At 40.7% G+C, this 27,046-nt stretch overlaps 1 protein-coding gene and 1 non-coding gene across 14 annotated transcripts; one reads left to right on the forward strand and one right to left on the reverse strand.

The window, feature by feature from the left end:
• Positions 1-1,851: 1,851 nt before the first annotated feature.
• Positions 1,852-24,476, forward strand: LOC110147030 (zinc finger protein 177-like). 13 transcript variants are annotated; one of them, XM_070463939.1, is made up of 8 exons: positions 2,256-2,329; positions 5,692-5,761; positions 6,353-6,441; positions 19,473-19,558; positions 20,167-20,293; positions 20,704-20,796; positions 21,162-21,349; positions 22,214-24,476. In XM_070463939.1, the coding sequence occupies exons 4-8, from the start codon at positions 19,526-19,528 to the stop codon at positions 23,336-23,338; spliced, it is 1,566 nt and encodes a 521-aa protein (XP_070320040.1). In that variant the 5' UTR covers positions 2,256-2,329; positions 5,692-5,761; positions 6,353-6,441; positions 19,473-19,525; the 3' UTR covers positions 23,339-24,476. The 13 variants fall into 13 exon arrangements, 12 of the variants coding, with proteins under 12 accessions (XP_070320018.1, XP_070320010.1, XP_020763937.2 ...); XR_011486401.1 differs by lacking the exons at positions 5,692-5,761; positions 6,353-6,441 and having other exon boundaries at positions 1,852-2,329; positions 22,214-23,804; positions 23,971-24,476; XM_070463964.1 differs by lacking the exons at positions 5,692-5,761; positions 20,167-20,293 and adding an exon at positions 8,228-8,324 and having other exon boundaries at positions 2,241-2,329.
• Positions 24,477-26,345: 1,869 nt separating this feature from the next.
• TRNAC-ACA (transfer RNA cysteine (anticodon ACA)) lies at positions 26,346-26,417 on the reverse strand. The gene has a single exon. It is a non-coding gene; the product is annotated as a tRNA-Cys (tRNA).
• Positions 26,418-27,046: the final 629 nt, after the last annotated feature.

Genomic DNA, 27,046 nt, shown 5'->3' on the forward strand with positions numbered 1-27,046 from the left:
TCTCAGGCTCTGATGTCCCAATATACTAATTTATGTTGGCTTCCCTTAAAGACGCTCCACTCATGTTTCTCCAACTCACTAATTAGTTCAGTTTTCTGATTTACTTTTCTCAATAACTAACGTCTCATCTACAGATGTGGGGGAAAGAAAGATTATAGACCCATATGAATCAATATAAACCTCATAATGCCTCTGCAATTGCACAGTTCTGGCAACCCATTCCAGAATTCTTGCCTGGGAAATCGCATGGTCAGAAGGGCCTGGTGGGCTATAGTCCATGGAATCACAAAAGAGTCAGACATGACTTATCAACTAAACAAGAAATCTCGAAGAACTAGAAGCACTATGACCTACTGTTGCAGATTTCATAGTCAAGAGCTTACTCATTTCTTGTACTAATCTCTGAAGCACTCCTATCCTCTCAAAAAATAATAATGACACAGGGAATTATTTTGTAAAAAAAAACAACAGCTAAGGGTTATAAATTGTATCATGTGCCCACATTTCCTGTGTCCGCCCCCCCCCCCAACCCAGCTGCCATTCTGGATTCTTTACTTCTGAAATCAGCATACTTCACAGTAGTAGGTCTCTGTTCAGCTTTCTCTAGTATTCCTTTACATCCTGACTCCGAATACCTTTTCACTTTCGTATGACAAAACAATACACCTGGAAGTGTGACGTCACAAGTATTCACTAACATCCCCTCCTACTTCTTCCAGTTTCTCAACCGTAGTCTCCAAGCCTTTCAACCTCCCTATTCTTCTACTTTGATTCTAAGTGTTGTTGTTGTTCAGTCGCTCAGTCCTGTCCAACTCTTTTCGACCCCATGGTCTGCAGCATGCCAGGCTTCCCTGTCCTTCACCATCTCCCAGAGCTTGCTCAAACTCATGTCCATTGAGTCAGTAACGCTATACAACCATCTCATCCTCTGCTGAACTGTTATATTCACGTGATCCAACCTCCCCTCAAGAGAAATCTTTTTATCTCTGGAAACCTTTGTTATCTAAAGACATACAGTTTCCGGGAATTCCCTGGTGATCCAATGGTTAGGGTTTAGTGCTTTCATTGCAGGGGGCCTGGATTCGATCCCCGGTCGAGGAATTAAGATCTTGCAAACCTCCCAGCCAAAAATAAAGAAATAAGACACAAAGTGTTTGAGGATAAATTACAATTAAATCAGATTTAGTAGGTTAATTGTATAGTTCATGATGTAACACTGAGAAACAAGTCCTCACACCAAATTGAATAGCAGCTATTAAAAATTCCCTTTCCTGGGGACTTCCCCGGTGGTCCAGTGGTTAAGAATCTCCCTTCCAATGCAGGGGACGCTGGTTCATCCCTGGTGGGGGAACTAATATCACACATGCTGCAGGGCAGCTAAGCCTGTGCGCCGATACTAAGATCCAATGCAGCGAAGTAAATACATCAGAATAAAGTAAAATAAATTTTTAAAATTTCCGTTTCCTTTTGCTGCAAGACAACTTAGAGGATTCCTAAAGATTATTGTAGACTGTGCACTGTCACATTAATTATCTGTCTCCTTCTACGAAATGACTATTCAATTATCCACCCAAATTTGAAAGCAATTGTCATTCATGTAAGATGCATGGACTACTGAGGAAAGCAAGCCAACGAGCCGATCCTGGGCCACAGCCCCGCCTTGCGGGTCCGGAACCTGAGCCTCAGCGCCTCTCAGCGGGAAGAAAAAGGTATAACTCTCCGAGGCTCCGGGACTTGGTGGCCTCTAGGGCCCGCCCAAACTCCCAGGCCCCACCCCACCTCCGAGGCCCCACCCCTTAGGCTGCACGCGGACACTGGGAGTGCGCGTGCGCGTTTGAATTTGCGCGTGCGCGTTTGAATTTGCGCGTGCGCAAGACGGAAGTTCTGTTATTTGTGGGCCCTGGCCGGGGTCTGAGGTGAAATTTTTCGTTTCTTACTGTCCCGGCTGTGTGCGGTCAAGCAGGAGGGGAAGAGACCCAAGAGGAGGCTTGAAGTCAAAGGACGCTGGCCTCGAGGGCTGACCTGGACGCCCTGGCTTCCCGCCGGCGCTGCCGGGCGGCGGCCCCTCCTCCGAGAGCCTGGACCGGCTCAGCCCGCCGGTATCCCGGCGGCAGTTCCGGGAGGAGGCGGGTCGGCACGGCCTACTTTCCATCCGCGTTGGTCCCGATTTCACAATCTTCCAGAGCAGCCTTGGGTCCTTTCTCCACAGGGAAAAGAAATAGCATCTCCGTCCTTCTCGACACTCCGGCGCTTATGGCCCCCGGTCCTCTTGTCCCGTTTAGCTCTCGGTGGCCTTACTCCGGCTGTGGTTGTCGGTTATTGAAGTTTGGTAAGTCATATTCCGTTGAAAAGAGAAGAAACCTTTGTAGGTTATTAGGGAGCACGTCTGTTTGATCTGAATAAGAGCAGGAGTGAAGGACTCATATAAATAATAAATTTAATAAATTTACCATATGAGAGCCCCGTAAAGCCCCAAACCTTCAAAATATGGAAGTCTCTGGGAAGGAAGCCGATCGAGGCTGTTTTCCATTAGTAGCAGCAGTTGGAATTGAATTTACGCAAGATGAGTTTTAAGGGGTAGATTTTTCTTCCAGGTATTCATCTAGAATCTCTCTCTCTTTTTTTTTTTCCTTTCGCCCGTGCTGCACGGGCTGGAGGGATCTTAGTTCCCCCACCAGGAGTTGAACCCTGACCCACGGGATTGACAGTGCAGTGTCCTAACCACTGGACCACCAAGAAATTCCCTCATCTTGAAGTTTTTATCTTAAGAAAATTTGTGGTCAATAAAAGGAATATCCATGAACCCTTAATCTAGGTTCACTAATTTAAGATTTTGTCTGTCATTTTATATATATGTATATATATAATGATGAACCATTTAATGGTAAATTGCAGACATTGACTTCTAAGAATGAGGACAGTTTCCTACTAAAAGCAAAACTCCACTGACCATCCAAGAAAATCAAAATTTCTCCAGTTTTCCAAAAGTATATTTTATAGTTGTCGGGTTTGGGGGGAAGCTGGGATTCAAATAAGATTTGCATATTGCATTTAAGTTTTAACATTTGTTTTACCTGAAACATTTGCCAGTATTTTTGGTTTCCTGCAGTCCAGAAGATTTATATTGAAAAATGTTGACATTCCCATATGGTGATGTTTTCCTACAATTTCATGTAATTAACTCGGTGGTATCTCATAAAGTGGACATGGAGTCTAGGGTGTGTGCTCCGTCGTATCTGTGTCTTTTGCGACCTCATGGACTGTAGCCCACCAGGCTCCCCTGTCCATGGGACTTCCCAGGCGAGACTATTGGAGTGGGTTGCCATTCCCTCCAGGAGTCAAACCCAGGTCACCTGCCTTTGCTGTCAGGTTCTTTACCACTGAATCACCCTGGTAGAGCCAGTAGTATCTAATACAAATGTAATGTGATTTAAAATTTTTTAGTAGTCAATTAGGAGAAAATATACATGTGAAGTTATTTTTAATAATATGTCACATCTAACCTAATTTACCCAGTTATTAGTATATAACTATTGGTGAATTAATGACCAATGTGGCTAATACAAAGTTATTAGTGAGAAATTTTACTTTTCTTTTGTACCAAGTTGTTGGGACTCTGATATGTATTTTACACCTAAGCTCACCTCAGTATGGATGCTAAATTTTTATTAGAAATTCTTGCTCTTTAGCTTTCAGAAAATTGACTGTTCAAAAAGTATTTGGGGAAACCCAGATTGCTTCAAACATACTGAAAGATTTTTTGAGTAACTGAACAGTTTTCTTTCTAAAACTTAAAGTGAGTAAAATGGCAAATTCAGGCCTTCAGTCTCACTGGCCACATTTCATATTCACAGTAGCCACGCAGAGCAGACAATGACTACTGTGTTAGACTGCAGATTTAAGAGACTTGAAAATTTCCTAGGTGATGTGTACTTCATGTTATGTCACATCAGGGGGCACATAAATTCAAGTCGTCCACTGTGTATTAGGAATGCAAAGCGTTTAGTTAAGGTACCCATCTCTCTTGCACAGTCACATTTTTCTTTGTGGTAATCTGTAGGTAATAGGCTTCCCAGGTGGCTCGGTGGTAAAGAATCTGTCCACAGTGCAGGAATGCTGGTTTGATCCCTTTGTCAGGAAGATCACCTGGAGAAGGAAATGACAACCCACTCCAGGATTCTTGTCTGGGAAATCCCATGAACAGAAGAGCCTGACAGCCTAATCTGTGGGGTCACAGAAGAGTTGGACATGACTCAGCAACTTAACAACAACAATCTGTGGGTGATACTTGGCAACAGGGGAATACTCTGTTGCCCAACCCTTTCACCCAGTGGTTTTAGCGTCACTTGTTGATCTTCACTTCTGCCTATTTTTACATTGGGGTCTTGAAAAGTGCTTTTGTTGTTGTTTTTCCTACTTCTTTTTCTTTTTTTCCAAATTTTTCCATTCTCTTGCTGTCAGTCTTTTGTGAACAAGAGCTTTCTCTCCCTACTTCCCCTGTCTTCTCTATTTTTTTCCCTTTTGGGGTTTCATGACATATTCCCCTATTTGTCTTTCATTTATCATATTGTAAACAGTTGCTGTCATTTGATGCTCAGACTCTCCCAAACTTGGCCAAGAGTAGTCCTTTTAATTTGATTCATGTGTCCCTTCAACATATCCCTATAAATCTTTGAGCATAAATTCCCAGTTCACTTTGAACTTGACTGTTGCTGCTGTTGCTGCTTAGTCACTTCAGTCATAGCCAACTCTGTGTGACCCTATGAATTGTAGCCTGCCAGGCTCCTCTGTCCGTGGAATTCTCCAGGCAAGAGTACTGGAGTGGGTTGCCATGCCCTCCTCCAGGGGATCTTCCCAACCCAAGGATCAAACCCAGGTCTCCTGCATTGCAGGCAGATTCTTTACTGCTGAGGCACCAGAGAAGCCTCAAACTTGACTGTTACAGACCATAATCAATGATTTCTCCAAGAAGCCTGTTTCCTTGTAGACACCAAGGTCTGTATGAGACATGGACTCAGTGCTCCTGGGGTTTAATTGTGTCTAGGCCTTTCAGTGAATATCTAAAATAGATATTTTCATGACTTTTCTGGCGGTCCAGTGCTTAAGACTCTGTGCTTCCACTGCAGGGGGCACAAGTTCGATCCCTGGTTGGGGAACTAAGATCCCACATGCCACACAAAGTGGCCAAAAATATAAATAAATAAGTTTTATTTAAAAATATTTATAATTTTATATCCTCCTTTTCATATAAATTATATTGTGAACATACTCTCATATTATTATTCTTCAAAAACCCAATTAAAATATATCTTTTCTTCCATCATAGGTTCATACTCATATTCCTAGTAAAAATTTGGGGCAACCCAGACCTGCTAAGTTAATCATTTCCTGCACACTATTTCGTGATCAGTCATATTGGAGAATAACAATAATCTCAGGAGTTCAGGCTTTTGAGACAGAGTAACCTGGATTCAGGCTGTGGCTCACCACTTCCTAAGTGGTGATCTTGGACTAATTACCACTGCTGTTTGTACATGAATTGCCTCAACTGTTGAATGACAGTAATAATAATTTGATAATCATATGAGCTTTCAATGTTTCTAGCACATAATGGGTACTCAGTAAATGGCAATTATTCCATCTACAGTTTCTAATGACTTTCACATAATATGTAACTGCCGTCTTCTGCAGAGAGATGGCTAATGAATGATGCTTGATGACAAATCAGTAATGCCTCCTGCTTAAAGATTGATGGCATGAGGTAAGACTCCCACTACTACTTAAGAGGAATTGAACTGTCTTGAAGAGACTTCAGGAATAAGATGTATAAGGCAGATTTCACTGTCAGATCACAGATGCCAGCCATTGATCTTTTCTGGCAAGTGCTTGCTGATGCTCCTTTCAGAGACAGTACTTCACTGGCTTGTGAGCAGAATGTCTTTGTGGTCTGGGTCTACATAGTCCTGCTTCTGGGCTGTCTAGGAGGGTCCTTAAGTATATAACAATACCTTGCTGTCTAAATCCTGGAACTTGGGGAGAAAGGGGTAAGTCTGCCCATTTTTGTGGGAGAAGTTCTGCTTAATTACATGAGTTATCACTGTTAGCAAAAAAAAAAAACCAATAATTTTACCTGTCTAGACTTTAATTTCTTTATCTGTAAAATGAAATTAGATTGTTAAACTTTTTTTCTTTTTATCAAAATCCATTTCTAATTTCAGGTGAGGCAGACTGTAGGGCATTTTATGGCAGCAGTGTGTACGTGTTTACTTAGAATTAGTATGGGGTGTTTCCAGGCTTGTGAATATGGGAACTGAGCAGCCTGAATTCTCAGGTTTTGTTTCTTCTCCTCAAGGCTGTCTTTCCCAAGACTTTTTCTGTCTTTATGAAGAGAAGTCAGAAGGGAAAAGGACTGTGACTGGACGTCTGACAAATTATTTTCAAGTGAGTAGGAAATTTATTCTTTTATAAAAGCACATGCTTCTCCCTACCAGGTAGATGTGTTTCCTTCTAGTGAAACAGAGCTTTTTATTCCAACAGAACCTGCTTAGGGACTGAGTCCAAGTTAAATTTCCTCAGATCTTAGGGCCTTTCATGTACATAAGAGAATGATACCATCATCCCCGTATTTACTAATTCAATCCAATCATCCATGCTAATTGTGTGCCCTCATTTTGCTATAATAGACAGGGAGCTGACATGTGATTCTGAGAATTTGTTCTGTCACTGGAGGAGTGATGCATTTCTAGCATTTATTGTCTGTAATGTGCTCAGAACTATTGCTAATCCTATCAGTAGCGAAAAATAAGACCAGAAGAGGTCACAATCTAGTTGTGGTGAGATACATCGTTAGGAGAGAGAGAGGTGCTCGTAAAGCTACATAATTGGATGAGGTCACTATGAATATGTCCAGGTAGAGAGGAGAAGGGGCTTGAGGACCATCAAGCCCTAGGGTTGATGGTGGGAGAACATGAAACCTGTCTAGGCTTTGGGTCTCCCTTCCTCTTTCTCAAGTGCACACTGATGGAGATGGCAACTGCCTGATGCCAGGATGTTTGTGATGGTTTAGGATCCAGTGACCTTTGAGGTCATAGACTTTACAGTACAGTGGCTTCCTCTAGAAAAATGAAGATCTGTCCATTGTACTGACTTTATTTTTCCTAGGATAAAAGGCTTAGGACTTCAAAATTGTGTATATAAGCTTGAGCTTGGGTTTTAGGCCAAAGATTGGGAGTCTGTTTTGTGAAAAATGAGAGAGAGAATGTGAATATGTTTGCATTTTAGTTTTATTTTAAAGTTTACCGGTTTGGTAAAGTTGAGACAAACATTTTGTTGTTTCTCAAGTTATACCTGAGAGTATTTGGTATCCCTGAAGAGCAGACTCTTGGCCCTGTATTTATGGAAGTATTTGTCATCCCTTACATATTAGTCTTATATCAGGCATCTTCCTCTCAGAGCAGGGCACCAGCTATGCATACTCGTCTGATCTTTCAGGTAGAACTAAGAGGAAAGCTGAAGAAAATGGAAAGTTTTCCAAGAGAGAGAAAAGGCTAAATATTTATTTATTTATTTGGCTGTGCTAGGTCTTCGTTGCTGTTCACAACTTTCTCTAGTTGTGACAAGCGGGGACTACTCCTTGTTGTGGTGCACAGGCTTCTCATTTTGGTGGCCTCTCTTGTTGTGGAGCACAGGCTCTAGGCTTTCAGGCTCAGCAGTTGTGGCACATGGGCTAAGTTGCTAAGTTGTTCCACAGTAAGTGGGATCTTCTCACACCAGGGACCAAACCCACGTCCCCTGCATTGTCAGGTGGATTCTTATCTACTGTACCACCAGGGAAGTCCAAACTTTTCTTCTCTTTAACTTTTCCCTCACCTTTGGAAACTTTCTTTTGGCCTGACAGTAGAGTCTGTCCCATTTTTTAATTTAAATTTTGCATTTGCCTTAAGCTCTTTGTCCATTTCCTTTCACCTTTATTTTCCTCCATGGCGCTTTCCATTCATTGTCAGCTTTAACACTTATAGAATCATTTCTTAGTAAATCACCTACTAATTTGACCATAGCACCTTATCATGCCAAGCTCTTAATCCAGCCAAACTTAATTTATTCTTTCTTTCTGTTCTAAAATATATTTTAAGTCAATGTTTGAAAGTAAATACACATTGGCCTTCATTTTTAACACCTTCCTTCCATTTATTTTCCAATAAGGTAATTTTTTGTAATCTTATTTCAGATTGGGAAATTTGTCTGAATACCAGAAGGTCAGCACCTCAGTGGAATATTTTGAATGGGAAAAAATCCAACATGGTAGACATGGTAAGATTCACAAGGTATAATTCCTTCCCTTCCACTCGTGGAAGATTAACAGTTCCATAAAATAGAAAAGCAGCACAATAACCATGACAGATATTTGAGGCTAATGTCATTCACCTGTTTTTCAGTCTGAGCATTGTGAATTTGGCAGACACTTGAAATATCCCTCACAATTATTTCTTTACATAGAATTCACTTGGCTAAATATTCCCATATATGTCATTCTGATGAAGTTTTGGATAAATCATTTCATTTTGGTCAGTTATCAGCTAAACTCTATAAGAATCCTTATGAAAGTAAAGAATACAACAGAGCTTTGTTGCAGAATGATCACTTCATTTTGCTTGAAAGCAGTGAGGCCTGGAACCATGCATTGCAGTGAAAATGAAAGAAAAAACTTCAATCATACCAATTTGTTTCTTGTATATACTCTTATTTTTAAAGACTAATGATGTTAAGCATAAATATGGGCAGCTGATCTTTGACAAAGGAGTGAAGGAAATGGAATGTAGAAATATAATTCTTTTCAACAGATGATGCTGGAACAGCCAGACATCCACATGCAAAAGAATAAATCTAGACACTGACCTTTAACACTCTTAACAAAAGTTAATTCAAAATGCATTGCAGCCCTAGGTATTAAACACAAAACTGTAAAACTCCTTGAAGATAACATAGGAGAAAACTTAGAAGCCCTTGGGGTATGGCAATACTTTTTAAAATATAACATGGAAGACATGATCCATAAAAAAAATAATTGATAAACTGACATTGTTAAAATTAAAAATTTCTGCTCTGCTAAAGGCGTTGTCCAGAGAGTGAGAAGGCAAGCACAGATTTAGAGAAAATGTTTGCAAAAGACAACTGATAAAAGACTCTTAAGACTCAACAATAAGAAAACAAATAGCTGGTTAAAAATGGACTGAGACCTTAATAGACACAGCAGCAAAGAAGACATACAAATAGCAAATAAGCATGTGAAAAGATAGTCCACATCATATATCACCAGAAAAAAGAGAGAGGGGGCCTTCCTGAGCTCTACTGTAAATACAAGCACACACACCCTCTGCCAGTAACTCTGCCCTGGCCATCCATACTCATGCACCTCACTAGAAACCCAGAGCATCTTGTTCCTAGAGGAAATGACAAGGCTGCATCTGACAAAAACGCAGAGGGCAGGCTGCTTATTCATTGGGATACAGCCTAGAAAGGAGAATTCACTGAAGAGGTTTATTCCATTGTTTTAATTTGGGAGGGAGGAGGTAGAAGGAAGTTCCAGAGGGGGTCAGACAGCCCAGAAATTCACACAAGTGGCATGTCTCTTCTCACCAAAATTTGCTCTGCTCTCTGCTGTAATCATTAACAACCTTTGTCCCTGACCTCAAGATTCTTCCACTTCAAGACCACCAAACACTGCTCCTACTTCTGATGGATAAAAATATTTAGGACAGGGGAGCAGGGGTGGGGGACACTAATTTGATGTAACAGTAAGTCCTGAGGGTACCCCCATAAATGGCTTCCAGGTGCCAAGCAGAACCTGAGGCCAGGAATGATGAAGCTGGCATAAAGCTACTGAACCAGATGTGAATTTCTCATTTGAATGAATATCATTTGAGAACTGTAGTTGAACGCTGAACACATGGGGTCTAAGGACCTTAACCCTCTTCAAAGTCAAAAACCCCAGTACAACTTACCAGTCAGCCTTCTGGGTTCTGCACCTGTGAATACAACCAACCATGAACTATGTAGTACTCTAGTATATACTCACTGAAAAAAAAAAAAAATCTACATATAAGTGGACCTGTTCAGATCAACCCTTGTTGTTCAGGGGTCAACTATAATGATATATATTCATTATAGTATCATACAGGGTATTTTCACTGCCCTAAAAATCCTCTGTGCCCTGCTTATATATTCTGCCAATCACTCTCACTAATCCCTGGCAACCACTGATCTCCAGTTTTGTCTTTTCCAGAGTGTCTTATAGTTGGAATCATACAGTATTTAATCTTTCCAGAATGACTTCTTTCACTTAGTAATTAATATGCATTTAAGGTCTTTTCATGGCCTGATAGTTCATTCACTTTAGCTCTGGTAATCTGTTGTTTCTTATCTGTTCACCTTCTGAAGGACATCTTGACTGCTTCCAAGTTTTGGCAGTTGAGTAAAACTATTAACATTCATGTTCAAAGAAACAACCCCCCACCCCCACCCAATCCAGAGCATGCATGTGCTGGTTTTTGTGTGGACGTATGTTTTCAACTTACTTGGGTAAATATCAAAGTGTGACTATTGTATTACTTGGTAGGATTATATTTAGTTTTGTAAGTGATCATCAAATTGTATCCCAAAGTAGCTGTGCAACTTTGTATTTCCACCAGCACTGAATGAGCTTTCCTATTCTACATCTTCACCAGTGTTTGTCATTATTAGTATCAGATTTTGGCCATTCTCAGATTTGTAATGGCCTGTCTGTCTGTCTCGGCAGGTAGCTTAAAGTCTGATCTAGACTCTCTGGTTATTGGTTTTTAATACCAGGAAAATCATTGTTTAAATTGGAATTGGGACAGAAAGTTCTCTGACTTCTGGGGGGCTTATTTAGGTTAGGAAGAAGGGAGAGGCATTGACCACACAAGAGAATCCATAATGGTTGAGTAAGTGAAGTTTGGACTCCTTTTGACTGCTCAGTTTCCTTTTCAAAATCTTGGGGACCTCTCCGTTTTCCCTTGGGGAGAACAAATGGAGTCAAAGACCTGGGCTCATGTACCTGGGGATCATTTTATATTTTAATGTGACATCAAGAGTAAGTTACTTGACTTGATAAGCCTCTTTTGCTTATCCTGCGTGGATTCTCGGGCTGTCGAACTCCTGCGACCCCATGGACTTCAGGCCGCCAGGTTGCTCTACCCATGGCATTTTCCAGGCAAGAATACTGGAGTGGGTTGCCATTTCCTACTCCAGGGGATCTTCCCGATCCAGGGATGAAACCTACCGACTCCTGCATTGCCAGGTAGATTCTTTACCACGAGACACCTGGCAAGTCCCCAAACTTTACTAGGCTTGTCCTCAGCTTGTGGCCAGCATCCTCTCTGGGCCTTAGCCACTCTCCACTTTGGCCGCATCCTAGCCCCGCCCACTCGCTAGAGTGGGCGCAGAAGTGCGCCTCCGGGAACGGCGTAGTCTCTATAGCCCCCTCCCGCAGCTTAGCTTATCCGTTGGCATCTGATCCGGCCAGACCCAAGCCCAGGTTCTGACTGCGAGTCTGCGGTGGCCGTTGGAGAACGGGGAAGGATCATGGGTATGATAGAAGGCGCGAACTGTTCTGGGCCGCAGCGCGTATTGCCCAGGTTCTCATGTGACTCCCAGACCTAGCTGCGCGCATGGGATTGCAAGACCCGCCGCTTTTATTCCCAGCAGCCACCGACTCCATCCCCATCTGTTGGGGCCGAGCTTTTCCCATCTCCAGAAAGACTGCTTGGGTGGTCTGTACCCAGGAGGAGATGCGGTCAGGTCACGTGCGCGGGGTCTTTTCTCCATCTCCTGTCCACCCTCTTTTAAAAGCCTCACCCAGGTCTGACTGAATTTCGTAAGAAAATGTCCATTCTTGTATCTCATTTTCTTCCGTTAGTGACGTGTCGTGAAGTACTCATTAGTTCACGGAGATCTGCCTTTAAAAAAAAAAAAAACCTCTTTTACAACACTGTAGTGTGGAATCATCCTGTTGGTGGATGATTGAGTTGTTCCCATCTGAATGGGTTTGTCCATGTTTCTTCATATTTATGGACTTAGGATTTTAAATTTAAGGCCGATTTTTAGAACTTGAGTTGGGTCATAAGTGCTGTTCCTATATACTGCAAACTGCCTCCTTGTTCTGTTTTGAGCCCTCAGAGCTATATTCTGTATCCAGCAAGCTGCATACCTATTAGTTTTCAATTAATCTTACCTGTAGATGCTTTTGGATGTTTACACACTGTCATATCATCCAGGAATGGCAGGATGATATTCTTGCTTTATTATCTTCTAACCTATCATGTCTCCCCATCCTTGTACACTCTCCACAATTTACTGTGCTGTCTGTAACATGCTTAGTAGAAGGAGCCGCTGTTTTTCTGTGTCTCAAAGGCCTTCAGCTTTTATCTAGTAAATTGAAACACTTGCTGTATATTTTTGACATGTTTTCAAGTTTAAAGACATTTCCTTCTATGCTTCTTTTTTCTGTGTGTTACTAACATTATTTTTTGTAATAGTTTTCATTGTTGTTATTGTTCAGTTGCTAAGTCATGCCTGACTCTTTGTGACCCCATGGACTGTAGCTCTCCAGGCTTCTCTGCCCTCTGTTATCTCCCAGAGTTTGCTCAGATTCATGTCCATTGAGTCAGTGAGCTATCTAACCATTTCATCCTCTGCTGCCCTCTTCTCCTTTTGCCTTCAGTCTTTACCAACATCACGGTCTTTTCCAGTGAGTCAGCTCTTCCCATCAGGTGGCCAAAGTATTGGAGCTTCAGCTTTAGCATCAGTCCTTCCAGTGAATATTCAGGACTGATTTCCTTTAGGATTGACTGGTTTTATCTCCCTAGTCCAGGGAGCTCTCAAAAGTCTTCTCCAGCACCACAGTTCAAAAGCATCAATTTTTCGGTGCTCTGCCTTCTTTATTGTCCAACTCTCACATCCCTGCATGACTGCTGGAAAACCATTGCTTTGACTATATGGACCTTTGCCAGCAAAGTGATGTCTCTGCTTTTTAATAGGCTATCAAGGTTTGTCATAGCTCCTTCCAAGGAGCATCTTTTAATTGTAATAGCTTTATTGAGATATAATCCCATGTAACTAAAGTGTATAATCCAGTGTATTTTAGTGTATTCCCAGAGATGTGCCACCCTCACTGCAATCTAATTTTAGAAGATTTTCATCATCCCAGGAAGAAATCCCATGCTCATTAGCATTCACTCCCCATACCTCACTACCCACCAGGCCGAGGCTACCCCTAATCTGTTTCTTGTCTTTATAGACTTGTCCATTCTGGACATTTCGTATACATGTAATCATATAATATTTTGTCTTTTGTGAATGGTTTCTTTCACTTAGTATAATGTTTTCAAGGTTCATCCACATTGTAGGAAGTATCAGTACTTAATTCCTATCAATGGCCAAGTAATATTCTTTTGTATGGATACATCACATTTATCCACTCACAATTTAATGGGCATTTGGGTTATTTCCACATTTTGGCTATTGTAAATAGTGCTGCTGTGAGCTCTCCTGCTAAAGTTTTTGTGGGGACTTATTTTCATTTCTCCTGGGTTTATACCTAGGAGTAGAATGCTGATTCTTATGATAATCATATATGTAACCTTTTGATAAACTACAAATATTTCTAAAGGGGCTGCACCATTATTCCTTCCCATCAGCAAATAAGAGTTCTAATTTCTCCACTTCATCACCAGTTGTTAGTCTTTTTGATAATTATCAAAATGAGTGTCAAGTAGTATCTTGTGGTTTTAATTTGCATGTCCCTGGTAGTTAATAATAAGCATATTTTCATATACTTAATGGCCATTGTATTTTCTTTAGAAAAACATATTTTGCCCATTTTAAAAGTTGAGGTTTTTTTAATTTTTTTTTATAGAGTTGGCCGAAAATATTTTTAAATCATTAGGCAATGTTGGGTATTATCAGACTTTTTTTTTTTTTCCAAGGAAAAACATTTATTATTCTTATATTTTGACTTGTTCTGTAGATTCTTCTGGATTTTTTTTTCTTTTCTTTTTTCTTTTTCTTTTTTTTGGTTTTTGTCAGACATTGAAATGAATTAGCCATGAATTTACATGTATTCCCCATCCCGGTCCCCCCTCCCACCTCCCTCTCCACCCGATCCCTCTGGGTCTTCCCAGTGCACCAGGCCCGAGCACTTCTCTCATGCATCCAACCTGGGCTGGTGATCTGTTTCACCCTAGATAATATACATGTTTCGATGCTGTTCTCTTGAAACATCCCACCCTCACCTTCTCCCACAGAGTCCACAAGTCTGTTCTATAGATCTGAGTCTCTTTTTCTGTTTTGCATATAGGGTTATTGTTACCATCTTTCTAAATTCCATATATATGTGTTAGTATACTGTAATGGTCTTTATCTTTCTGGCTTACTTCACTCTGTATAATGGGCTCCAGTTTCATCCAATATCAGACATTTTTAATGCGTTATTGAGATGATCATACTATTTTCTACTTTGATCTATTTTGCTGTGTTCATCGCTCAGTCATGTCCAACTCTTTGTGACCCTATGGACGATAGCCTGCCAGGCTCCTCTGTTCGTGGAATTTTCCAGGCCAGAATACTGGAGTGGGCCACCATTTCCTTCTCCAGGGGATCTTCCCAGCCTAGGGATCAAACCTGCATCTCCCGCACTGGCAGGTGGATTCTTTACCATGGAGCCACCAGGGAAGCCCACATATATATATGTATATGTATGTATAAATGTGTGTGTATACACACACACACATACATATATGTATGCAATAGGTATAAGTAAATCACTTTGCTGTGCACCTGAAACTAACATGACATGTATATCAATATACTTCAATTAAAACTTTTTAAACAAACTTTTAACAGAAGTTTTTAGCATTATCACAACACCATTACCACACACCTCCAAGTTAACAGTTTTTCTTGATATTATCAGTGGTCTTGATAATTGATATTATCAGTAGCCAAAGGTTACCAGGAACACACAGAATTAAACAAGTTGGATTTATTACTTATTGCAGCAAGGCAGAATGCACACTATAGTGAACTGTGTCTTAATAAGGGAGTGTTAGAAAACACTTATTAAGGCATTTGGTTTTGTACACATGAAGCTTACATAATTTTGTAAATCATTATTACCTCAATAAAAATAAACTTTAAAATTACTTTTAAAAAGGAAAGGGAGGGACTTCCCTGGTAGTCCCATGGCTAAGACTCCCAGCTTCCAATGCAGGGGATCCAGGCTTAATCCCTGGTCAGGGAACTAGATCTCACATGCCCCAACAAAGACCTGGTGCAGGCAATAAGTAAATAAATATTTTTTTAAAAAAGAGAAACATTTCTCTTGATAAACATATTGGCAAATTTGCTCATAAGTTTAATGAAAAAATCATAGATCATTTTAACGTTCAGGAAGGTTGCTTTAAAGGGCATCCAGTATAAAACTACTGACTCAGAAGTACACTGCATGGAGAAGGGAATTGCAGCCCACTCCAGTATTCTTGCCTGGAGAATTCCATGGACAGAGGAGCCTGGTGGGCTACAGTCCATGGGGCCACAAAAAGTTAGACACGACTGAGTGACTAACACTTGACTAGAATGCTTAAAAGGATGGAGCTGCATGGCTGAACTAACTCAGCAATGAGAGGGAGCAAGCCTTTTTATAATAAATCACTTTGGGGGAAAGAAAAAGCACACTGCATATTGGAATTAAAAAATGTCATTCCAAGGATCAAAAGTGTGAGTTGTAAGTGAATGTGATTTTTCAAGCTATACTGATATTTTCCAAGGGACAGTGATACTTAAAATTGTAGTTTAGTCTAAAAACAATACCTTTTTATCCACTTTGGTAGAAATAGCTATTTTTGAAGGCAAATTCTCTAGTTTTCAAACTAATTTGTCAATGTTAAGCATTTTCTAGACTTTGTCCATGTCTGTTGACCTTTATTAATTGAGAACCTAAAATCATGTAACTTAAAAGAAATAGGTCTTTAAGGTGCAAGCTGAAACCAGGAACTTTGTAAATGCCATTACAAAGCCTTAACATTAAAATTTTTTTTAACATATTTCTCTAATCTATAAAAAAAAAATTGGGGGCTTCCCTGTGGCTCAGTTGGTCATAACTTTCCTTCAAAGGAGTAAGTGTCTTTTAATTTCATGGCTGCAGTCACCATCTGCAGTGATTTTGGAGCCACCAAAAATAAAGTCTGACACTGTTTCCACTGTTTCCCCATCTATTTGCCATGAAGTGATGGGACCAGATGCCATGATCTTAGTTTTCTGAATGTTGAGCATTAAGCCAGCTTTTTCACTCTCCTCTTTCACTTTCATCAAGAGGGTTTTTAGTTCCTCTTTACTTTCTGCCATAAGGGTGGTGTCATCTGCATATATGAGCTTATTGATATTTCTCCTGGCAATCTGGATTCCAGCTTGTGCTTCTTCCAGCCCAGCATTTCTCATGATGTATTCTGCATAAAAGTTAAATAAAGACCAACCTAGATAGCATATTAAAAAGCAGAGACATTATTTTTACAACAAAGGTCCGTCCAGTCAAGGCTATGGTCCAGTGGTCATTAATGGATATGAGAGTTGGACTGTGAAGAAAGCTGAGTGCCAAAGAATTGATGCTTTTGAACTGTGGTGTTGGAGAAGACTCTTGAAAGTCCCTTGGACTGCAAGGAGATCCAACCAATCCATCCTAAAGGAGATCAGTCCTGGGTGTTCATTGTAAAGACTGATGCTGAAGCTGAAATTCCAATACTTTGGCCACCTCATGCGAAGAGTTGACTCATTGGAAAAGACCCTGATGCTGGGAGGGATTGGGGGCAGGAGGAGAAGGGGACGACCGAGGATGAGATGGCTGGGTGGCATCACCAACTCTATGGACATGAGTTGGGGTAAACTCCGGGAGTTGGTGATGGACAGGGAGGCCTGGCGTGCTGCAATTCATGGGGTCTCAAAGAGTCGGACACGACTGAGCGACTGAACTGAACTGAACTGGTGGCTCAGTGGTAAAGAATCCACCCACCAGTGCAGGAGACACGAGTTCAATCCCGGGTCAGGGAAGAGTCCACATGCTGCAGAGCAACTAAGCCCACGCACCACAACTTCTGAGCCCAAGAGCCACAAATACTGAAGCCCGTGCACCACAACTAGAGAGTAGCCCCCACTCACTGCAACTAGAGAGAAGCCCGCACAACACCGAAGACCCAGCACAGCCTAAAATAAATAACCTTTTTTTTTTTTTTTTTAAGAAAAAAGCTCTAAGGGCCACACATTGCAGTAATTTGTTACACCTCTTAAGTCTCTTAATCAGGAAGAGTTCTCCTTTCCTCTTTCTCCCCAAACTGGATATTTCTGATTATGTCCTCTATGTATCATTTAGCATGTCCTCTGTCCCTTTCTCTTACCCTTCTTCTATAAACTACTAATTAGATGGAAAGATGTTAGGATTTTTTTTAGCAAAGAATATTTTATAATTGGTATTGCCTCTTATTGCATCATATCAGAACTCATGATGTCCAGGTGTCTCTTTTAAGATGTTAAGATTTATCAGCTTGATCTTCCTTTATGAAGTTGCCCAGCACATCTATTTAGTCTTAAAATTATCCCCTTCAGGTTTCTTCTTAGTTACAGGAAAAGGGGGGGGGGGGGTCACTTAATGGGGAAACCTGATGCATACCACCTTAACCAAGTGACCAAAATTAACATCCGTAATGAGACACACTGTCATCATATGCCTCCTGAAGTGATTCACTGAGGACAAGCATCCGTTACAAAATACATCATCCAAAAATAAACTTTGTGAGTCTAACCATGAGAAAACAACAGACAAACTAAAACTGAGATGTAATCTGTAAAACATTTGACCTGGGACTTTTCAAACCCGGAAAGATGAAGAAAGGCCAAGGGACTGGTCCAGGTTAAAGAAGATGAAAGAAACATAGTCTGAGGGCATAATCCTGGACGGGAAATTTTAAAGTGGCTGCTGTAAAGGATATTATTGGACTAGTTGGTAAAATTCTGCATATGAATTATATGTTAGATAATAAATATTAAATCCTGGGTTTGATCGTGTTAGGGAAAATCCCAAGTTCTTTGACACTCTGAAGTGTATAGGAAAAAAGGGCCTGACACCTGCAATTTCCTCTCAAGTAGTTTCCTCTCAATATTCTTGATGAAACACACACACACCCCTACAGAGAGGAGAAAGGAAGCAAATGTGACAGAACTTTAACAATTAGCAAAGAGTATAGGGAAGCTCATCATTTTTACACTAATTTTTTTTTTCATTTTTATTAGTTGGAGGCTAATTACTTTACAGTATTGTAGTGGTTTTTGTCATACATTGACATGAATCAGCCATGGATTTACATGTATTCTCCATCCCGATCCCCCCTCCACCTCCCTCTCTACCCGATCCCTCTGGGTCTTCCCAGTGCACCAGGCCCGAGCACTTGTCTCATGCATCCAACCTGGGCTGGTGATCTGTTTCACCCTAGATAATTCTTACAACTTTTGAGTTTGAAATTTTTTCAAAGCTAGAAGTTGAAAATAAATATTCACTTTTCGCCTAATATTTTAGTAACCATTGATTGTCATTGCCTAAGTACATTCACTTTTCACCTAATATTTTGGTAACCATTGATTTGCATTAATTTACTAGTGGTTTCAGAATGGTGACTTTCTGATTCTAGCATTTTCTTCATAATAAATGAAACTTAGAATAAAGTTTGTATGGTTATTCTGGAAAGAACTTTCCTTTATCACAACTATTTATTAATAATAAAATGTTCATAAAGGAGGGGACAGGATGATACAGGCTTGATTTTTTTTTTTTTTATGAATTTTCAGAATAACAAAATTATACCCTGGCCACCTCCAGTAGTGACCATTGACCTTTTTTTAGTAACATTATGGACTCATGGCTTTGTTTTATATTTGGTGTATTTCAACTGATTGTAATCACTACTGTTTATTAAATTGTTCCATCATAAGCCAGTGGGAACCTTTTTAAGTTTTCTCCTATGTGGTAGCTTCCTTCCTTTCTGGTATAAGCTGTTCCAGGCTTATGCTGAGTGTTTCTTGTTCTACACTGAACATATTTCCCAAAGGAGTCCTGGTTTCTTATACAGAGGAGTTTTAATACTAGAGGACTCATTGCTCCTGAGTTGTTAGTGACTCTAGGCAATTTTGGTGGCTCAATCTAGGGAAAAGTTTAAAAAATAAGAACATACTATATTCCCAATTCCTAATTGTTCTTGGGTAAGGAGATAAATTCTTTACTGTATTATGTGTATGTATATGTGCATTTGGGTGTGTGTGGTTACTCTGAAGCTAGTATGAGGAAGCTTACAAGACCTCTAAGTGTTGAATATCTGTCAGGCCTAGAATCTCCTGGCTTCTTTCTTCATTTCTAGGTCTTCATGCTCAGAACCCTACCAAACCAGGAGAGAGACACACAAAAGAAAGAATGGCTGCAGGATTGCTGACAACCTGGTCACAGGTATGTGGGAAGTTACTGTTTCCAAAAAAAATCACTATTCCAAAAGGGTACATCTCTTGTCCATAACCCAGAGCTTCACAGCCCAACCAGGCTAGCCTCAGGCTCCCTCAGTTCTTTGGGCTTCTTAGAATGGGAGAGAGAGAATGTTTAAGGAAAGGCTTCAACATTTGTTTTGTGTTTCAGATAATCCCCCAGGGTGAGTGTTAGTTCCATATTCTGCTGGGTGCCATGAAGGAACATAAAGACTTTTTTCACTAGGAAAAACATTCATTTTCCAAGTATTTTTCTCCTTCTGTAGTATGCTCAATCTGTACTAGATCTTGAGTAAGATTGGAAGACTCCTTGTAACTTAGTTGTGGCAATATCAGCTCAGCTGTGTTAGAAAAGCTTCTAAAAACCATGAGCCTGAAAGAGATGGTCCAGTGAGTGAAAACAGAAGTGAAAAGTTCCAAGAACTTGGATGAAATGATGAAAGACCTCTCAAGAATGTCTGAGCTTACTGCACATTGGGTCTTCGCCCCAAGTCCTCTCAGCCTCACCCATCATCTTTCTGGTTCAGAGTTAGAGATAGTTCTTGGCTGAACCTGAACGTATACATGGTGTTTTAGGACTTGGTGACCTTCGAGGAAGTGTCAGTGGACTTCTCACTGGAGGAGTGGGCCCTGCTGGCCCCCGCTCAGAAAATCCTGTACAGAGATGTGATGTTGGAGAACTTTAGAAACCTGGCCTCAGTGGGTAAAGTTGGCCTCATTCCTTCATATTCATTTGTTCATGCATGTACTAGTTCTTCATCACTTATCTGTCCCAGGAGCTATATATGGTAAACACAGAATGGATGGTTCCTGCCCTTGTGGGGCAGTCTTATCACTTCCCAAGAAAATTCACTGATTGTATTTTCTCGGTCCTTAAAACTTAGGTAATGTACAAATCTTGGGCTTAAGAATTCAAGGGTCAGATCATGTGGGAAAAGGTATGTGGGTGTTTGTCTTATGGTGCTCTGTGAAAGGGCTATGTAATCTGATTCTTTTGCTGCTCTTGCCTATCTTCAGAATCCTTGAAAACCAAAGTATTGCAATCAGTTTTGTGGAAAGATTCCTTGTCTCCTTCACAGTCTCCCCACATCATGTGTCTTTCCCCATGAGCAGGGTATCATCTCTGCAAACACAGTCTGATCACTGAGGTGGTGCAGGAAGAGCCGAGGCCAGAGGAGAGAGGAATTTTCCAAAGTGCTTGTACAGGTGAGCCCCACACAGGAAGGGGTCATTGTACGGAATAGCCACAGCCTGTGAGGGGTGGTACAGTTTATTAGTAATTGTGAGATAAGAAGGCTGAGACCATTACATGAGCTTTCTGTCTAAAGCCTCCAGAATTTATGTAAAATATCTCTCATTTCCGTTGCTTGTTCCTATCATTGGCATCTTTTCCCAGAAACAAGTTCCTAAATTAATTTCTCTGATCACTGGTTACATATTCTCTCTCACATTTTCTTCCTGTATTTAGTGTTATTAATTGAAAAGAAATCCATAGCATGCCTGTCTCCTTTTTTCTTTCACCCCTACTTTTTCTCCCATAATTATAAAAAAATTTCCCCATTCACTTTCAGATGGGGCTACTCAACTTAAATCAAAAGATGTAATTCTCATGCAGAATGTTCCTGGAGAAAAAACTGCCAATGGCATAAAAATGGTGAGATTCACTAGAAATGATTCCTGTTTTTTAAGACTGGGCGAGCTCTGTGAATTTCAAGGAATAAAAACAGAGGCAGCACCCAAGCAAGAGGAGACACTTGAGGCAAGTAGAATTCACTCATCAGAAAGCTGCGTCAGGAAATCCTTTATTAATCCCATAAAATTGGAGAAATCCCCAAACCTACCTCAACACTTGCAGCTTGCAGAGAATATCAAAAACTAACATTTACTTGGTCTTCCCTGGTAGTGCAGTGGTAGAGAATCTGCCTGCCAGTGCAGGAGACGCAGGTTCAATCCTTGAGTTGGGAAGTTCCCTTGGAAAAAGAAATGGCTACTCACTCCAGTATTCTTACCGAGGAAATCCCATGGACAGAGGAGCCTGGTGGGCTGCAATCCATAAGGTCACAAAAGAGACACAACATAGCAACTAAACAACAACAAACATTTACTTAAATGTCATTCCACTATTAAGTATTTAATAAATCATTCATTCTTCACCCATGATTAGAAAAACTCTATAATTAGGATGCCCTTTGATGGAATGAATTCCATGGGGCCTTGGGAAGAATATTCAGCTATTTCAACTTGAAAGAATAAGGCAGAAAATATACACACACCCTGAAAATGGTAAAAATGTTAGTCATAATAATATACTTCCTATATATGGCAGGATCCACATGGAAATGAGTTCCTGTGTAATAAAAGTGAGAAAGCCTTTGTGCATGTTAAGTCACTTCAGGCGTGTCTGACTCTGTGCAGCCCTATGGTCTGTAGCCTGCCAGGCTCCTCTGTCCATGGGATTCTCCAGGCAAGAATACTGGAGTCGGCTGCCATGCCCTTCTCCAGGGGATTTTCCCAACCCAGGGATCAAACCTAGGTCTCCTGCATTGCAGGCAGACTCTACTGTTTGAGCCACCAGGGAAGCCCCAGGAAAGCCTTTAGTCATCACTTACTCCTTTGTCTGTAGGCACCAACCCACCCTGGTGAGAAACCATTGGAACGTAATCATTGTAGAAAATTCTTCAGAAAGAATTATTGCCTTATTCATACAAAATATTGCAAGGGCAAGAAATGCTATGAATATAAAGAATATGGGAAAGACTTTGGCCATCCCTCAACTCTTAGGAGTCATGTGAGTACTCACATTGGAGAGAAAATTCTTGAATTCAGTGATTGTGGAAAAACTTTCAATCAAGAGTCATACCTTAGGAAAGACTTCAGAACTCTCACAGGAGAAAAATCTAAGTGTAATCAACATCTTACGTCCTTCAAATTACACTCTTCCTTCTCAGTACATGAACAAATACCTACTGAAGAGAAACTCCATGAGTGCAGTGACTGTGGAAAAAGATCTTCCCATAGTGTCCACAAAAAAATGTGTACTATGAAAGAAAGCTCAAAATGTAATGGACATGGGAAAGTTTTGACTGGCCCCTTGTCCCTTCAGATATGTATGAGACCTCACACTGGAGAGAAAGCTTATGAATGTAAGGATTGTGGGAAAGCTTTTGTTTTTCAGTCTTCCCTGAAGAAACACGTAAGATCACACACTGGAGAGAAACCTTATGAGTGTAATCACTGTGGAAAATCCTTCAGCCAGAGCTCTCATCTTAACGTTCACAAAAGAACTCACACTGGAGAGAAACCTTATGACTGTAAGGAATGTGGCAAGGCTTTCACTGTTCCTTCATCCCTTCAGAAACATATGAGAACCCATACTGGAGAGAAACCCTATGAATGCAGTGACTGTGGGAAAGCCTTTATTGATCAGTCATCCCTTAAGAAACATACCCGATCTCACACTGGAGAGAAACCTTATGAGTGTAATCACTGCGGAAAATCCTTCAGCACAGGCTCTTATCTCATTGTGCACAAGAGAGCCCACACTGGAGAGAAAACCTTTGCATGTAAAGAATGTGAGAAGGCCTTTAGGAATTCCTCTTGCCTAAGAGTGCATATGAGAACTCACACAGGGGAGAAGCCTTATAAATGTATCCAGTGTGGAAAAGCATTTAGCACTAGCACTAACCTTATAATGCACAAGCGAATACATACTGGCAGAAGCTCTGTGAATGAAATGACTACAAGCTAGCCTTAAGGGCCCCTTCCCGCCTCAGGCATTTTTGAACACACTCTGGATAGAAACCGTATTACGACCAATTTAGAAAGCCATCAGGCACAACTCTTGAGTTAGATTACACTGGGGCAAACATTGTAAATGTTATGGTTCTGTGGTTATATTTATCAGTGAGTGTTTAATCTTTAAAGTGTGACAACTCGTTAGCTGATGAGTATTAAAGATTATAGCACTCTAAATTCCTCTTAATCTACATCACAAAGGTTGGTTTTTTTTTAGTATTTATTTATGTATTTATTTGGCTACAACAAGTACTAATTGTGGCATGTAGAAGCCTCAGTCTTCATTGTGGCGTACAAGATCTTTAATCACAACATACAGGATCTAGTTAACTGACCCGGAATTGAACCTAGGCCCTCTGTGTCGGGAGTGTGGAGTCTTAGCCACAGGGCCACAAGGGAAGTACCTCACTAAAGTTTAGGTATGTAATGTTTTTCTTATAAGTAAGTACTAAATATTTTGCATTTCTCATCAAGATATCTTGGACTGAACTATAGGTTATTTAGAAATACGTATTTTAATGTGCAGACTGGGCATATTTTAGTAATCTTTTAGTTATAGATTTCTAACTGAAGCATTGTCCACAGAATGCCTGATCTTCATGACATAAATTCAATAACATACAAACAGAAAATTATTAGAGACTTGCTATGTGGCCTAATGTGTGAGATACAAGAAGTTGCTGTCCCAGTATCCATTTCTCCCTTGCTTCCTTCAAGTAACAAAACTACAGTTGTTTTCAAATTAGCAGTGTAGACAGTTTCTGAGGACTCATCTCCCAGCTTTCCCTGCAGCTGTGAGTGCCCATGAGCTCACAGTCTTGGCCTGTGAGAAAGAAGCAAGAGGTCACTGCTTGTGGGTTCTAAAGAATTCCATGGAAATGGGAGCATGGCATCTGGCATTTTCACTTTACCATCTGCCCTCAGGTTTATCTCTTTTTTTCTTAGAGAATAGACCAATAAGATGACATTCGTAGACTACTGATTATGTAATAGACACGTAAGGTATTTTTTGGCTGTATATAAACAACTATGAGTTGCTTGTTTCTGAATTTCATGTAACATGACAAAAATAAACTCCTAACTGGTTTAAATCACTTGTGTGGGAAGAATCTGTTACAGTGGATTTCAGTCTTAACTGGTGCATCTCATATATGGTCAAGCTTTAAGAGTCCTTCAAGGGAGAGGGAGCATATGTATTCTTATGGCTGATTCATGTTGTTGTATGGCAGAAACCAACACAACATTGTAAAGCAGTTCTTCTCTAATCAAAAAAAAATTTTTTTTAATCTTTCAAGTATAGGCGAAAACAATGTGTATTCTGTAATTGTTGAGTATAGGTCAGTTTTCATTCCAATCCCAAAGAAAGGCAATGCCAAAGAATGCTCAAGACTACCACACAATTGCACTCATCTCACATGCTAACAAGTTCAGTTCAGTTCAGTTGCTCAGTCGTGTCCGACTCTTTTTTGAGTAATGCTCAAAATTCTCCAAGCCAGGCCTCAACAGTACATGAACTGAGAACTTCCAGGTGTTCAAGCTGGATTTAGAAAAGGCAGAGGAACCAGAGATCAAATTGCCAACATCCATTGGACCATCAAAGCAAGAAAGTTGCAGAAAAACATCTACTTCTGCATTATTTACTATGCCAGTGCCTTTGACTGTGTGGATCACAACAGACTGTGGAAAATTCTAAAGAGATGGGAATACCAGGCCACCTTACCTGCCTCCTGAGAAATCTGTGCAGGTCAAGAAGCAACAGTTAGAACTAGACATGAAACAACAGACTGGTTCCAAATCAGGAAAGGAGTATGTCAAGGCTGTATATTGTCACCCTGCTAATTTAACTTATATGCAGAATACATCATGGGAAATGCTGGGCTGGATGAAATACAAGCTGGAATCAAGATTGCCAGGAAAAATATCAATAACCTCAGATACACAGATGACACCACCCTTATGACAAAGTGAAGAAGAACTAAACAGTCTCTTGATGAAAGAGGAGAGTGAAGAGGTAGGCTTAAAACTCAACATTCAGAAAACTAAGATCATGGCATCTGGTCCCATCACTTCATGGCAAATAGATGGGGAAACAGTGGAAACAGTGAGAGACTATTTTCTTGGGCTCCAAAATCACTGTAGTTGGTGACTGCAACCATGAAATTTGAAAAGACGCTTGCTCTTTGGAAGAAAAGCTATGACCAACCTAGATAGCATATTAACAAGCAGAGACATTACTTAGCCAACAAAGGTCCGTCTTGTCAAGCTATGGTTTTTCCTATAGTCATGTATGGATATGAGAGCTGGACTATAAAGCTGAGCACCAAAGAATTGATGATGCTTTTGAACTCTGGTGTTGGAGAAGACTCTTGAGAGTCCCTTGTACTGCAAGGAGATCCAACCAGTCAGTCCTCATGGAAATCAGTCCTGAATATTCATTGGAAGGACTGATGTTGAAGCTGAAGCTCCAATACTTTGGCCACCTGATATGAAGAACTGGCTTCTTGGAAAAGACCCTGATGCTGGAAAGATTGAAGGCAGGAGTAGAAGGGTACGACAGAGGATGAGATGATTTATGGCATCACCAACTTGATGGACATGAGTTTGAGAAAGCTCCAAGAGTTGGTGATGGACAGGGAAGCCTGGCCTGCTGCAGTCCATGGGGTCACAAAGAGTTGAACACAACTGAGCGACTGAACTGAATAGGCTTTCAGTATATCTGATGAATAAATCTTGTGTTTTTAAAATGTGTATCATTACGAACTTTATCTCCTGATCGCCCCTTTATTGAGAGAGGTATTTTAGTGTCCCAGTATGACAGTGGATATTAGGTTGTTTTTTAAATTCTTTTATTTTGAGGCCATAGAATGGATACACACAAATGTAGTCATTTTATATGTTTCTGACAAATTATCCTTTCATTCTTATATAGTGTCCGTTCTTTTCCTGTTAATAAGTATTTATTCCCAACCCAGGAATTGAACCTGGGTCTCCCACATTGTAGGCAGACGCTTTACCATCTCAGCCACCAGGGAATTCCCTCACTTGATATAAATGTGAGCTATTGACCTACTGCATGCATGCTAAGTTGCTTCAGTGGTGTCCAACCCTTTGTGACCCTGTGGACTGTAGCCTGCCAGGTTCCTCTGTCCAAGGGGTTCTCCAGGCAAGAATACTGGGGTCAGTTGCCATGCCCTCCTCCAGGAGATCTTCCTGATCCAGAGATTGAATCCACATCTCTTTAAGTCTCCTGCATTGGCAGGTGGGTTTTTTACCACTAGCGCCACCTGGGAAGCCCCAGGATAACATTTTCTCCCTACCAATTTTAAAGAAAACCAGAAACAACTTAACCTTTCTTCATCACCATATTATTTATGATGTTCCTTGCAACACCAAGAGACATCTCCACAACATCCCTTGTGGGAGACAGAGAGACCTGGAGGTCCCCAGCGGCTGTCCCAACCAAAGACACCAGCAGCCCTCGCCTATCTCTCTGTTGCTCCTTGCTTTGCTTCTGTAGTGATTTGTTCCCCAACCTGCTGGGATATGAGGGATCTCATCCGTAGAGACTGGTGGCTCAGTACTTAATGAAAAATGAAAAGGGGGAGGGACATTTGTTCTTATTCCCAAGAAATCTCAGAAGGTTTCTCAAATCAGTTTGTAA

This window comes from Odocoileus virginianus, chromosome 3, assembly GCF_023699985.2.
Source record: "Odocoileus virginianus isolate 20LAN1187 ecotype Illinois chromosome 3, Ovbor_1.2, whole genome shotgun sequence".
NCBI lineage: Eukaryota > Metazoa > Chordata > Mammalia > Artiodactyla > Cervidae > Odocoileus > Odocoileus virginianus.